A 16,480-nucleotide genomic window follows, 5' to 3' on the forward strand; every position below is an offset into this window, starting at 1 on the left:
GATTTCATCAAAAATATCTTAATTTGTGTTCTGAAGATGAGCGGAGGTCTTACGGGTGTAGAACGACATGAGGGTGAGTTATAAATGCCATCATTCAAATACCTCATTGAGTCATTTACTATTTTTTGCAATACTATTTGGTCAGAGAACACTATTTCTCAGAAAACACATTGGCTGAGATTCTGTCATTGTCCTAACCAGCCCACCTCTTTTCTCCATTCATAAATTTGCAACACATGTCTGACAGAATTACTCACAGTCACATTATTTTGCAGTGGCATCATTAGCTTGAAGTGACTTGCAATCGTTTTTGAACAATAACGCTTTTGTTTGAGAAAAACTTCAGTTGGACTTGTAGGATGGTTTCAATTTGCTAACCATTAAAGTTTTGAAAATGTGCTTTCTTGAAGCAGTTAATGTTAAGGTGTTCATTGCTGTAAACAGAATAGTCTTCTCTGCTGGTGGTTCAGGGTCATTCTTGAGATTTAGTTCAGAATGTTTTTGGCCTGGATGCTGGTTTCTAGAGCTGGTCAACAATCAGGTCGGGACAAAATGATCGAGGGTACAATACGCTGACCAAATGCAAATAAAGCTATTCAACACTTCCTCATAAAATAATCAAGATTGTGTTTGGAAATTTGTGTAATATACTGTACAGTTCTGCTCTTGCACTCTGATACATACTTGCCATTTTTCAATAGCTGTATATCAAAAATACAACACAGAACATTGGCAGTAAAGCTGTAAGACAAAACCAGTGTAAGACACACACATCTGCCTCTAATCGGTGTCGGACTGTGCTCCTGTGTTAAAGAGGTGTGTGGAAGTTCTGACCACTTTTATTATTTGTTAAAGGACAGGTGTGTCAGAGGCCTTACGGATGCCTATCCATTGCATAGTGAGCGCAGTGTCCTTGTATGGGTGCACAACACAAACAAACTATTGAAAGTAACCACTGGTCCTTGACATCACAGTTCTTCATAGTCATTTTCAGAGTTTAGCATAGATCATGGCAGGAACGGGAGTAATAACATCAAAGTTTGATGCAGCTTTGCTGTGTTACTACAGTATTTCCCAAGGTACAACACGCCATGTTCCATCTATGGCTTGTGCACATCCTCGTGGCGTAGGATTTTGTACAGAACCCAATAGAAAATATTGAAAAACAGGAAGGCCAGTGGGAATCCGGCACGGGACACAGTGTCGATCTTCTTGGCTCGGTCGATGAAGAGTTTTCTCATCTCCTCATGACTCTTGCTGGCAGCAAGGGCTGGGGCAGAGGGTGTTGTGGCTGCATTGTTAGCGGCTTTGGGCACAGCTCCGTCTTTCCCTGTGTTGGGCGTGAAGCTCAACCGGCTCTCCCGCACATCCTCCTCCTTAGCAATAGGAAAGGATAGAAGAGAGATAAGCAATCAAGACTCTAGTACTCTTACATTCATAAAACATGTTGCTTCCCTCATAGGGAATTTTGATAATAATGTAAACAGTAATTGGGAAACATTTTGGGAAGTTTCTGCCAAGATAGTGCCCTGCATAGCATTCTGTCCTGTTGCCAACAAGGATTTTCAGACAAATAAAGAAGACATAAACATAAAATTAAACTCATAAAACACAAACATTATTTTGTACTTATTTTCCACAACTAATAAAATATAAGGAAATATGTTGCATTCAGTGGAAGATAACAGTTTAGCAACTGAGATTAATTGAGTGCATGAGAATTTTGGGACATTTTTAGACATACTGGACATTTAACTTTTAAATTTGTCTATTTGATGCTACTTCTGTTGTACTAACATTTTGCACCAATGGTTTAATAAAGTGATAAAATATACACTATTGTTCATTTTTTTTAATATTTCTGAAGTCTCTTGCGCTCACAACTGATTTAATTTAATCAAAAATAGTAATATTGTGAAATATTAGTACAATTTTAAATACCTTTTTTATTTTATAAAATATTTTAATATTTATTAAAAATCAAATGTGATAGTAAAGCTGATTTTTCAGTCTTCAGTGTCACATGATCCTTCAGAAATAATTATAATATGCTGATTTGGTGCTCAACATTTATTTATTATTATCAGTGTTAAAAACAGTTATACATTTTTTTCAGGATTCTTTGATGAATATAAAGTTCAAAAGAACAGCATTTATTTGAGATAAAAATCATTTGTAACATCATAAATGTCTTTACTGTCAAAATCAAATAATTTATGTCTTAAGACTAGAATTTATTATGTCACAAAAATAGACTTTTTATAAAATGTTTTTTTTTTTTTAATTTAATGGTTAATTTATAAATATAGGCATACTATTGTTTATTGTTGATTCATGTTTGTTTAAAATAGATTCATGTTGGTAACACTTCAGTATTGGGAACACATATTCACTATTAACTATGACTTTTGCCTCAATAAACTCTTAATTTACTGCTTATTAATAGTTAATAAGGTAGTTGTTGTAGGGTTTAAGTTTAGGTATGGGGTAGGATTTAGGGATGTAGAATATGGTCATTCAGAATAAGGCATTGATATGTCATTTATAAATACTAATAAACAGCCAATATGCTAGCTAATAAGCTACTATTGTTCCCCATACTAAAATGTTACCTTTATTTTAAATCTATACAACTAAATGTATATGTATAAATCCACATTGCCATACTTAAATGCTATTAAACTAATATCCAAAGTTAGTTCATGATACCTAAATTTAACCAATGTAACAAATTGAACATAAAGTAAACTTACAAAAAATGGAACAAAATACAATCAAATGAATCCATAATCTTTATAAAAGATGCAAGTGGCTATTTAATTGACATTATGATCACTAGTACTAAATAATGTAACATGCTGTTTCATGAGGGCTGGACACTGAATGAACATGGATGTGTGAATAAGAAGGGGAGTGACTGTATCATCTCATCAGTCAATCAAAAGGGACAGGGATGAAGTGCTGTGTGCTCTGTCTTTACCCTGTCATTGGATTCGTCGAGTTGACCCATTGATCCGTAAACGGGCTCGGCACTGCATAGGCCATTGATACGATGCAATGACTCGGTAAGCTCCTCATCAAATGTTTGATCGAAAGTCTTTTAGCACAGCAGGGGGATCGAAAAAGAGAAAGAAACACAAAGCATGCAAACTAATAAAATATAATGGCTCACAACATGCAGGATATCATGCGAGGTCCATAATTGAAAATTAAAACAAAAATAAATACAAATATAAACCAGTAAGCATGTACAGTAAAATAAATGAAATTGAATGAAAAATGTGTATTATTCTGAAATCAAGTGGTTTCATCTGAGAATTGCAGCGACTGAACTGCTTGCCCATGCATTTTATAATGCCCTTTGAACTTAATGCACTCTGCATTCATTTTTTCTCTTTATGAAAATTGCCAGAATATTCCACTGCTAAGCTTCATATCATGATCTCAATAATCTTCCAGCTCCATAATACCAGGGGAAATAACATCCCTGCCCACATGCAGTATTAATCCACTCCAATAAGGCAATGTATAAACAGACCTAAATGGCAATCTGACCTTTGTACTGTTCAGCAGGCTTCAACCATTGTTTGAAATATATTTGGTTATGTTTATGTTTAGTTGCTAGATATGCCATAGGAATGCACTGACTACTTATGTCCTCAAGGAGGCAGTGTTGTATATGTGTAAGATTAACAACGTTGGTGTTTATGTGATACAAGTGTAAACAAATGTGATTCCAGATGCTTAGTTTAACTAGGAGATGCAAATAACTACCCTTTTTACTGTGTTATATAATAAATAACATTATCAATGATAGATTGTTGTTAATATGTTGTTCAAACTTTACATGATAGTTCCTACTGTAGTATCAGATCCACTCAACATGCCCACCAAAATGCACATTCAATCAGTTCAGCTGTGTTTGGCTGTGTATTTAGTATTTATCTGAGCAGAGTCGAAAAGCCACAGAAAATCTGTCAGTCTCCAAATCATCTGCTTCAGTTACTGTCAAGTTCAATTGCAGTGACAGTTTCTCCTCATACAGGGCAAAATCCTTCCCTTAGGATTTTCAAATACACTTTTTGTTTTAGTGCTGTGAATGGGACTCTGTTGGGTTCTGTTTTCAGAAGTTATACTGACCAGTGAAATTGTGTGGCTCAAAAATGATAGAATATTTCATTTTCTTTATTTGATTTCCCTTGTTTGTTTTCTTGTTGTTGTTGTTTTTTTTAAATTAAGTATATGTTACAGAAAATCTGCTTATAAGGTGAATTGTCATAAGCTTTTATTACCATTAATCTAACTTGACAAAGGATGTGTTTGTTCCTGATATTTCAAATAAATGTTTTATCTTTAAACCCAAAATACATGTTCCAAAAAATTATACAAGAGCATACAGTATACACAAGGTTCATTCATTTGATTGAACTAGCGGTCCAAGAGTGTTGCTTCTTGTGGAAATATTTTTCTTTTCTTTGCCAGGGCAAAAATAAATATAAAAGCTTGCCCTGCTGTTTCTGTAAAACCAGTTAGTTATATATTAATTAATTTATTTATAAAACAATTAGTTTCGATCCTCAAATTTGATTGGTCGAGCAGTGTTCCAAGAGTGTAGAAATAAATGATCAACAGCATATGGGAACTTTTAACTGTTTGTATAATTGTATCTTTGTTGGCGTATTTCAGGCAAGATGTCGGTCTGTGCATTGGTGGGGATTTGTCAGTGACTCTTTCTGAAGGTTACATAGTACCAGTAGGTGGCGACAAGTGACTGTCTTTATAAATGAATCCTGAAAAATTAATTTAAGGATTGAGCTATTTAAACATTCATTCAACCGACCCATTCAAAACCACTAACAAGTGACTGTCTATATGAGTGAGTCATTGAATCATTCATCCAATCGATTTGTTCAAAACCACAGAATCATTTAAAAAAATAAATGACAATAAGAGTATTAGTGTTTCAATGGTTCAACTATGGCTTTGATTGGAACTATTTTCATTGACAGAGCAAGATCAAACAAAGTAAATCACAATGTTATATCTAAAATGGAAGTTGCTCAATATTACCTTCCTTTTTTATGCTAGCACTATCAGACTCACAGTCCTGCTGTTATTCCAAAACACACTCAGAGTGCCATCTTCAAATAAATACTTATTTCAAAACTTCTCATGGTTTATTTTATAGATAATAGACAGAACTTATTTACAATCGAGTTTCCACTTGTGTGTGTCCACCTCAACATGAAAGGCGAGAACTCTGTATTATCGCACACCTTCAAAACACGGGGATGCAATTTACATCTTATCATAAATGTGGGTTCACATTAATCAGATGTGTTTCGCATAATTTTACGACAGATTGCCTGTTATAGTTCAGCTCAGTCCGTACCTTGCCAGACTTCTTCCTTCTCCGTCGGAATCGTAAGAGTTCCTTGTGTTGCCGTGAAACAAAGTTGACTGCAGCATACTCCAGCAAGGCAGAAAAGACAAATAGCAAGCACACTGCCATCCAGATGTCAATAGCTTTCACATAGGACACCTGCACGGCAGAAACACATGAACACATTTGTTCTCAGATACCTTAATTAGCCTTTGACTTTTTTATTCCAGCCTACATAACAGCCCAGTTGTTTAATTATTGAACAAAACAGGGACCTGTTTGACTACTGTCCTCATCACCGCTATTGAATCAGAGATCATTTTCTCTCTGCCAGGTGAAAAAGCCTATTTTCTGGAATGTTTAATTGTGTTACATAACTCAATGTAGCATTTATGAGTTTTTAATATGCAATACATACTGCACGCCCGCTTTTACACATGGATGCACTTTACACATTCCACTGTGGGCTGCATTAATAAATAATAACTGAGAATGAATGGCAAGAAAAGAGATGCTTAGAAGTGCTGGAAGAACTTATACTCTAATACTAACCAGTGATGTTATTTGTAACAAAGATGCTGCAAAGCTATTACTTGGATGCTTTATGCACTCTGACCTTAGGTAAGGATGTCCTGGATCCAGAGCTCTGAGTTGTCATTGTGAGCACCGTGGTGATTCCCAGGGCGACACGGGCAGGAGCGGCATCCATGTTGATCCAGAAGGAGACCCAGGAGAGGATGACGATGAGCAGGCTTGGAATGTACATCTGGATCAGGTAGTAACCCATTTGTCTTTCCAGGTGAAAACGTACCTCGATACATGTGAACTTGCCTAGCAGGAAGAAAAGTTGACATAAATGAGGATTTAAGCTACTAAGACTTGGGGCAGGTACCATGATGGTAGTTGAACAAACTCAGGGTTACGGGACTAGTTTTGAGTTGACAAAACCAAACCAATCCAATCAGGTTTTGTTGGTACCATGACACTGATCATCAGCATTCTCTGTTAACTCAGGCTTTGATCCTGAGTTCATGGCATGTGTGCACGTGAAAGTGTGACATCAATAGTGAACAGCCAGTTACACACCTTGAAACATAAAGAAATTGCAATTCACTTTTTGCAAGAGAGTCAGCACGATTCAAATCTCTCTTCTGCTGAAAATTAAGAAATTGAAGAATATGAAGTATATAAATGTGTTTGCACAATAATAAGTGCAAGTTGTGAGTTAGTTTAGGCTTATATAGTTGATAGGTGATAAGATTTATCTATCTATTCCAAATCATATTTATGTTACATTTGTTACATATTATCATATAATATTAAATATACAGTAATTTAAAGGTGCAGTGTGTAAGATTTAGTGGCATCTAGCGGTGAGGTTGCAAATTGCTCAGTCCACCGCTCACCCCTCCCTTTCGAAGCACATAGTGAAGCTACGGTGGCCGACACAGGACAAAGATGTTGTCGTCTAATACAGAAGAGAGTAGCCATGCAAGCAATGAGGTTTCTTCTTACTTCTAAGAAAGAATGGTCTCTGCTTCTAATAAACCAGATGACAACTACTACTACTACTTCTTCTTCCTGCATAATCAACATAGTGACAATGCAAGCTGCCTCTAAAAACACCAGCGAAGAAGAACAACAACAACATAGTGACAAAACATGCTCTATAAAGCAGTTTGTCTGTTTAGGGCTACTGTTGAAACATGCTGCATATATATATGATGCAGAATATAATATATGGTCCTGAGCACTCTGGAGGTTTTCGTCCAGGATATCCCTGTATTTGGCTGCATTCATCTTTCCCTCAATTGCAACCAGTCGTCCTGTCCCTGCAACTGAAAAACACCCCCACAGCATGATGCTGCCACCACCATGCTTCACTGTTGGGACTGTATTGGACAGGTGATGAGCAGTGCCTGGTTTTCTCCACACATACCGCTTAGAATTAAGGCCAAAAAGTTCTATCTTGGTCTCATCAGACCAGAGAATCTTATTTCTCACCATCTTGGAGTCCTTCAGGTGTTTTTTTAGCAAACTCCACGCGGGCTTTCATGTGTCTTGCACTCTGCCATAAAGCCCCGACTGGTGGAGGGCTGCAGTGATGGTTAACTTTCTACAACTTTTTCCCATCTCCCGACTTCATCTCTGGAGTTCAGCCACAGTGATCTTTGGGTTCTTCTTTACCTCTCTCACCAAGGCTCTTCTCCCCCGATAGCTCAGTTTGGCCGGACAGCCAGCTCTAGGAAGGGTTCTGGTCATCCCAAACGTCTTCCATTTAAGGATTATGGAGGCCACTGTGCTCTTAGGAACCTTAAGTGCAGCAGAAATTTTTTTGTAACCTTGGCCAGATCTGTGCCTTGCCACAATTCTGTGTCTGAGCTCTTCAGGCAGTTCCTTTGACCTCATGATTCTCATTTGCTCTGACATGCACTGTGAGCTGTAAGGTCTTATATAGACAGGTGTGTGGCTTTCCTAATCAAATCCAATCAGTATAATCAAACACAGTTGGACTCAAATGAAGGTGTAGAACCATCTCAAGGATGATCAGAAGAAATGGACAGCACCTGAGTTAAATATATGAGTGTCACAGCAAAGGGTCTGAATACTTAGACCATGTGACATTTCAGTTTTTCTTTTTTAATAAATCTGCAAAAATGTCAACAATTCTGTGTTTTTCTGTTAATATGGGGTGCTGTGTGTACATTAATGAGGAAAAAAAAATGAACTTAAATGATTTTAGCAAATGGCTGCAATATAACAAAGAGTGAAAAATTTAAGGGGGTCTGAATACTTTCCGTACCCACTGTGTGTGTGTGTGTGTGTGTGTGTGTGTACATGTATATATATATATATATATATATATTTTTTTTTTTTTTTTTTTTTTTTTGAAAAAGCAGTACATTTCTCCAGGATTCCTTGATGAATAGAAAATCAAATGAAAAGCATTTATTTGAAGAAGAAGAATAAAAAAAAAAAATCATACTGACCTTTGAAAACTTTGAATGGTAGCATATACTATATAGTCTGAAAAAAGAATGTGTAAATGAGGATGTAAGTTTTATGACAAAACCATGATCACAAACTGAAAGTGTGCTATGTATCTAAATTTAAAAGCAGATATTTGTTCCATATGTGGTTGTTGAATGATTGTAGACAGCCATTATAAAGTTATATTTATGCACATAATCCGCATGAAAGGTAGAGAGCACCTACTTAAAACGTCTGAGAGCTTTCAGCTGCAGTCTGTTTTTTTTGTTCTCTGCTACTGAGCCTTTTCCTCTCTCAAAACAAATTTCTGCAAGGCTCGTCTTTCCTGAAAAGCGGGGAGACGGCTTTCACTTTTTATGTCTCTTTTGTTCCAAACTCCCTAAGAGATTTTTGCTTGGTAATATTCCACATTCCTACTCTCTAATCAGAGTGCACTTTAGGGGAAAAAAATACACTTAAAAAAAAGTCAATAAATGAATAAAAATCTGTAAACTTAAATTTAAATGTAAAGAGTCACATAATGAGTGCTTGCTTAAAACTATGTACATGTACATGTAGATGTAGTATATTCATTTCTATCATGGCAACTCTCCGAAGATTGTTAGCATGGTAAGGGATATGACAATGTTAATGTTTTTGGTATTGGCGGAATAGATCTGTTACGCTGCTGCTGAATTGCTGCTGCTGTAGATTATAGCTGTTGTTGTATATTATTGCTGCTGCTGCAGAGCCAGTACAAGAACTTGCTACTGCCGATACATACGCCGATACGCTTCTGCGAGTACACACACACATAATGCTAATGCACAAATAGCATACATGTATATCAATAACCAATAGCAGATCTATACAGGTGGAGCTGGGGAAGGTGGAGGGTTTTAGAGGAACTCTGAAACATGCTGCAAACTGCTATAATAGTGAATGTAACCAGCCATTTAAATGTGTGAGCAACACGCTCATTGGCTGCAGATGTGACATGGACCAATCAGCTTGTGCCAAGTAGTTAACGTTGTAACTATTATCAGCTTGCGTTAAGGCTGAATGAACCATATCAGCCTGTGCCATCTAGAATTTCATGACAGAACTATGTATTTAAAATGTGCCAAAACAAGTGGTTGCTTCTAAAGAGTGTATATGACATAGAAATGCTCCCTCTGGAATGTAACCTGCTCACTCTCACGCAAACACACTTCTAGTCTCCTTGGGAGTTTGGAGCTGTCAACACTGAAGTTGAGGTGACCTGAGAATAAAGCCCCTGAGAGGGACAGAGGTGAGAGAAACATCAACAGAAGGAAGAGGGAAGGGAAAAGAACAAAAACCAGGATGGAGCCTGACAGCATAACGTTACAGAACGAAAGCGGGATTTGCTGCAGGCTCAGGAAACAACCCAACAGAATAACCCATCCTGGTATATTAGAGTGGACTGGGGTAGAAACAGATTGGACAACCACAGAAGTGTAATTTCTCACTTTTTTTTTTTTTTTTTTTTTTTTTTTACAATTTATCTTATTTCAGGGACCGGGATGAGTAATATTTTACAATTGATAAGTGGGAAAAAAATATGCTATTAGGGCCTACTAGATTATGAACATCAATGGGCTCTAATCCATTTACCTCCCCGGTTTCTCAGACATAATGCCTATCATACAAAGAAAAAACAGCTAGAGCTGAGAGGAAGGATAATGCTATTGGTGTCCTCATTGTTAGCATTAACAGTTGATGTTAATCAATAATGAGTATTATAAGCAGTAGTCATAATAACAAGCTCTATTTGATTTCTGAGTGGTTATCTTTTTTTTTCCCCCTAGTGTGAGAGAGATTATTTTCATTGATCATAGATGTGTTTTCATGTCTTATACAAAAACATTTGAATTTCATGTACAGATGTAATAACATCATGAATATTGTTGCTTGCTGATTTAAATATACCCTCAAGGTAATGTTCAGCCATCAAGGTGACTAAATTATGTGAGGTTTTGATGAATTGTGTGAATGATTTCTAATAGTGCTGGAAACATTCATATGCCATAATTTTCCAACAACATGTGCATAAACCCACATTGTGGTTCTCATGGAGAATCATAATTTCCAGCTACATTTACATTTCCATTTGGCAGAAGCATTTATCAAAAGCGACTTGCGTGACGTTCAAGGCATTCTTTAGTTTATTCATTCTCTGTCTTTGCGTTGTTAGCACCATACATGAAGGGTTAGTTCACCCAAAATGAAAATTCTGTCATTAATTACTCACCCTCATGTCGTTCCAAAGACGTTCATCTTCAGAACACAAATAAAGATCTTTATATATAAAGATATATATATATATATATATATATATATATATATATATATAATGCAAAAAATAAAAATAGCACTCACGTCTCTTCATAAAATGGGGATTAAACAAGTCTTTATGGATGACTTGGATTACTTTAATGATTTCTTTGTCTTTACTACCTTTCTGGGTCTTGAAAGTGGTAGTTGCGTAAGCTATCAATGGAGGGACAGAAAGCTCTCAGATTTCATTAAGAAGATCTTCATTTGTGTTCCAGACATGACTGAATGTCTTACAGGTTTGGAACAACATATGGGTGAGTAATTAATGACAGAATTTTCATTTTTGGGTGAACCAACCCTTTAACAGTTTTAGCTAATAAACAGTTGGAATTTGATTATTATTAATTATCAATGCTGAAAACAATTGTGCTGCTTAATATTTTTGTGGAAACCATATTTTTAAAGGATTATTCAATGAATAGAAAGCAGCAGCAAAATTCCAGGAAGAGATTTTTTTTTTTTTAGTACACTGCTCAATTTACATTAATTTACATTAGGAAACCCAAAGGATCCTCCATCCTTTCACTGACAGGCTTGTTCTGCATTAGCTCAGGGATGAAAACCCGCCGTGACATCACTAAAGCTGTGCCATGTGGTTATTTCACATCCTTCATGACTCAACTGATGGAACATGCAGCTCTGAGCAAATGTATGAGTGGGAAGAACTACATGACAGAGCAGGAAGTCTTGTGTGGCAGAGGAGGAAATGTGTGAGCAATCATGCAGAAGGCCCTGTGTCCATCCTGTCACACTGAAGAAGGGAGATCACATTTAAACAAGTGTTAATGAACCGATGGTGAAAGTAAAATGTCATTGTGGTGTTTAAAGGCTAATGTGATTTTTAGCATCTATTGTGCCCCTGTACCTTTGGTATAGGTCAACCTCAAGGTCAACTGGGGATGGCTGTATGAGTAATAAGATTGGAAAAGGCCTTTGGGTAAATTTCAAGGGTGGTAAATCTGCATTACATTTATGCAATAACTCCATAGGGAAAGCATGCTTGCAAAGAAATGTGTATTTGCATAAAAAGGGACATTGATTATTATTCAACTTGCTTATCTCACAGACCCCAGTCTTATTTTGCCACAAATACCAACATACAAAAAGTGTAGTGTATTTTAATAATGTGACAGATTGAGAAATGTGTGGTCTGCCAGTGATTTGAAATGTGCCATAAATCAAGTATTGAATTATTGATTCCTTACTATATAAATGCAACAGAGGCATTTGGACACTAAGTGGTGTTCAATCAATCAGAGACGCCTGCAGCAGATATGCTAAGAGATCAACATATTGTATACAGGTCACTTTGAATGGATCCCTCTAAAATGCTTTCAAACAGTAAAATTGATCTATTCAGTTTCATTGTACAAGCCAAACTGAGCCAATGTCCTACTAAACTCTACTTGTACTCTACCCAAAACGCAAACGCACTACACTGAACTATATTATTACACTGTAGTGAACTGGATTTTAGTGCATAACAGGTAGTATCACTGCAATGATTTTTACAAAGGTATGTACAGCAACAAGGGCTTGGAAAGAATGAAGAGAGTTCCATTCTTGCGTTTTTATACAATATGATGCTCTACCAACCAAGGAGAACTCAAAAAGGGGTCCTGAAAAAGGTGTAAAACCCCTGATGTAAAATATTGTGGGGCTCTATTGAAGCCAGAATCTAAATCACTGTACTGTGAGAGAAAGTCACTATTTTGTCATCTCTGATTACATTAGTTATTTAGTCTGCTCTGATTGGACATTTTGACAACATTTCAGCACCCTGCTGGCCTAGATACAGCAGCATTAAATTAACACAACAGCTGAGTTTACCATGGCTTCTTTTCCAGAAGCATTTTTAGAGGTTGCTGTGCAACAGTTCTTGTTTGCAGACTTTATTGCATGTGTATTAAGAAAGATAAACAAAGCATTGTACGATGACTGCCAAAGAGAGAGAATAAAAGGGTATATGGGTTCAAGCATTATGAAATATAACAAAACAAATTAAAAATCAAATTAGACCTCGGTAGATGGTAATAGCTTTTGGACTTTATGCTCATGATGCAAGTAAAAATGAAACAACGTAAATGACATGGTACATTTTTTAAATAAAAATGAATTTTTTAACAATATTGCCTGTAGAGTGATCCTCAGTCCTCCTATATGAGGCAAATGGTTTCTCTTTATTTATTTTTTTATACTTGGATTAATTTATATCTGACCAGTTTGGGGTCTATTAATCTCTGGTTTCTGCATTTTTCTCCTCTACTTTTTCTAAACACATTTTAAAGTTTGGAATATTCAAGATATCTCCTGTAGCACTTATATGCTCCGTTGAATACCTACAGGAAGTGTAATTCATAAAAGAAATACATCTATAATTCATTTAAAGCTACAGATATTAGCTGGGCGCTTTGCAATTGTCTTGGACCTTTTATTTGGATACTCAACTCTCAACTCAATCAATATCAATATCCTTTTTTGTGCCAATATTGATTCAATTACTGAGTTAGAAATTTGAAAGGTGTCCAGAGAATAATGTGACTGACTTGTAGCTCCCTATGGACTTCATGTAGCCCCGTCACTTTTCAGCGCTGCACTCGTTGTGTTCTGTCTTCCACTTTGTATTTCCACAGCAGGAAGGTAAGATATTATGGATTAATGAATGAACTGCTCATTGTAAAATCTTCCCGGTCTACTGACATTTGTTATGACATCCACTTCAAACATTACAATGCTTATGATAACGTTCGTTAACAATAAGTAAATCCACTTCACTAGTTAATTACTCTTCGTCACTGATGCCATATAGAAATATAGCTAGAGCTACCACAAAAATGGAAGTTCAATGGAAGTTCAAAGACAAAAATCTACAGATGGCTGCGTGCTTGTTTCTCTGGGGCATAAGGTCTATAGAAGCATACAGTGCCCCAAACACAACTACCAAGAGATTTCCTGTCGAAAAAAGAGACCTTTGAATCTTAGTGTTCTTACAGTAACTTCCCATTCTTTTTTTTCTTTTCCCCCTGCGGTTTTCCATTTCTCTTGCCTCTCAAGTCTTTTAAGGGGTAATCTCTCTCTCTCATTTTGTCCTCACATACAATTGTTTGAGGCAACATGACCTTGACCCACCAGCATCTGTCATTCATTCTGTCAGAAAGTCCCTCTGAGGCAAAACACACCTCTTCACTCAGGATTGTGTGGTATGTATTATGTACTGACACATCTGTAATATTATGTTTCAATTACAGGCAGAATGAAAAGTAAGAGTGCTGACTAATTCAATTACATCTGACAAGGCTAATAAGAGCTTGGTCTCTTAAAGGGCCCTATCATACACCAGGTGCATTGTGACGCCGCAAGTGTTTTTTGCTAGTTTCAGCCAGACGCAGTTATTTTCACATCCAGCACCACGTTGTTTAAATAGCAGTGTACTCATGCCCATCTGTTCACACATGGGCGTGCTGGTCTGAAAATTAGGTGTGTTCAGGTGCATTGTTGGCGCATTGCTATTTTGAGGCAAGTGAAAACGACTGCACCTTTGACCAAAAAAAACCTGGTCTAAAGTCAATGGCGCAGTATTTTTTATTTATTTTGTTTAAGGCGTGCATACGTGCATACACTCTGCTTGTTACATGCACAGGGACACGCAGCACATTTTTCATGAAGCGTTCAGTCTTTCCCCTTACAAATTCCACCATGTAAATAGCGAATCCGCCATAGTGTAAGCACAACTATAAAGGGAATAGGAGATGACGCTCTGATTGGTTTATTGCAGGTTACACCCAGAACACACCCATGACTCAATAAGAGACTAGGTACAACCCTTTTGGACCATGCACCTGGCACGCCAACCACTTTTTCCGTCGTTAAACTAGCAAAATAGGATTCGGACATGCCCTAAGTGCACCTACACCATGCGCTTCATTCCATGTGCTTAGATTGTTAAAACAGGACCCAAGGACCTTTTTGACAGGATGATGGTTACAATAGATATATACAGTTCTGCAATACACTGACACTGGTCTTGACTGAAAGCGTGATGATATACAGTAGCAAGCTCATCCTGATTTTGTCTGTTTTTTAAAAATCTTTCCTTAGTAATTCTTAGAAGTCTTATGGCATTGTGATTTAACCAGTTTTGCGGTTATTGTGCTTGTTTTGAAGATAACTTTTTTTCTAAATTTCAGATTTGGGTTTTCTTCAAGGCCACTAAGATGAATGTGTTATGTAAAATACTGGGCATTTGTATAACTTTGTTAACTGATACATAAAATTAGCAAACTGTAAGTCTGCTCACTGACAGTGTGCTCTCCCACCCTTGATGTTTACGTGTTACGTGATAAGGCCAGGCACAATGGATGCATAATTAGGCACTGAGAAATGCGATAACAAGCTATTATGAGCTAGTAAAAGCTGCTCCTTAACCTTGCATCTCATTGAAGCAAGATTGCAAGCATATTCTCCTGGATTTCTCTCTTCTCCTGTCTCATAGTCTTCTTCTGTTCCTTACAAATCAAGGGACTTTTTTGTAGGTATTGGGCTGTTACATTTGTATACCAAATTTCAATCTTGTCTGTGAAACGTAGCGCGAAGGGCGCTTAATTGAAATTTTGTAGGTGGTGCTATTGAGCCATTTTGCACACCTAACTCTGAAAACCATATCAGACGTAATTTTTCACCACTTCTGACGCGTGTGCAAAGTTTCATGAGTTTTCGAGCATGTTTAGGCCCTCAAAAATGCTATTAATTTCAGAGAAGAAGAATAATTGACCTAGCAATACAATAGGGTCCTCACACCATCGGTGCTCGGGCCCTAATAATGAAATGCTGCTATACTGTATAATCATGCTTAGCATAGGAAAATTAGAGGATATTCACATATTTTGTATATTGGACTATACATCCAGTTGAAATCTGCAGTATTTCATTTTGAAGGAAATTCATCTGTCACATGGTTGAAGCTAGACAAATTAGCCAGATGCCAACATGGACAGGTTGCGTGACATCCTCTCATCCTTGAAAACCATGGACAAGACTATGCAATGTGTTATTTGCTGTGAATTAATGGCTTCTGAAAGCATGAACCCATCAAAATTTAATTTACGTTTAGACTAGACTGTAAATCTAGTAAAGAAAAAGGCATGCATGTGTCATGTTAATAATATATGATGCTTAGCTTATGCAGTTGAACAGTTTCTATCAGGTTGTTTAAATTTTGATGTATGGCATATTTTGAAAATTACCTGTGTTGTAGTGTTTGGTGCAGTATCTTAAATCAGACTCATCCTTGAGGATGAACTGTGGGAGAGTCAGTCCGTCGGCCACCTGCACAGGTCCCTTCTCTTGCCACTCAAAGATCAGGTCATTCATTGTGTAGCCAACTAGGAGAAAGACCAAGAGATAACTTTCAGCACTTCCTTCAGATTTTTGTGCCACATAGAGTTTGAATACAACTTCTAAAATACAAAAAAAAAAAAAAAGAAAAGAAAAAAAAAAGAGAAAAAAACAATTCTTACATTTGATAATTAAGTTCCATGATTGTTGTTGGTACAAAATTATTAGTGCCCCAAAGTTGTTGCCTTTTGGTGATTTTGCCGTTTTGAAACATAATAACTGCACTAGGGAATCTGTGTCTCCGGTGCACAGCGTTTCGCTAAAAGACTACAGAGGGCAACCTCTTATTCACAAAAACGTGCCTCCAAACACAGAGATAAAGTGCAGTTTAGCCTTGCAGTGGTTTAAATGAATTTGTCACTATACAGAATATGT

At 36.8% G+C, this 16,480-nt stretch overlaps 1 protein-coding gene across 2 annotated transcripts in view; it reads right to left on the minus strand.

Moving 5' to 3' along the window:
• The window catches only part of glra3 (glycine receptor, alpha 3), a 58,975-nt gene continuing 42,495 nt past the window's right edge, over positions 1-16,480 (minus strand). Inside the window, exons 6-10 of one of the 2 annotated variants that reach the window (XM_048196699.1) lie at positions 15,955-16,092; positions 6,000-6,214; positions 5,393-5,542; positions 2,981-3,097; positions 1-1,376 (exon numbers count right to left, since the gene is read on the minus strand). In XM_048196699.1, coding sequence (XP_048052656.1) covers positions 1,101-1,376; positions 2,981-3,097; positions 5,393-5,542; positions 6,000-6,214; positions 15,955-16,092 — 896 coding nt within the window. In that variant the 3' untranslated portion in view covers positions 1-1,100. The remainder of the gene's footprint in view (positions 1,377-2,980; positions 3,098-5,392; positions 5,543-5,999; positions 6,215-15,954; positions 16,093-16,480) is intronic. The other variant, XM_048196698.1, reaches the window with a different exon arrangement.

The sequence above is a fragment of the Megalobrama amblycephala genome, linkage group LG7, assembly GCF_018812025.1.
Source record: "Megalobrama amblycephala isolate DHTTF-2021 linkage group LG7, ASM1881202v1, whole genome shotgun sequence".
Classification (NCBI taxonomy): Eukaryota; Metazoa; Chordata; class Actinopteri; order Cypriniformes; family Xenocyprididae; genus Megalobrama; species Megalobrama amblycephala.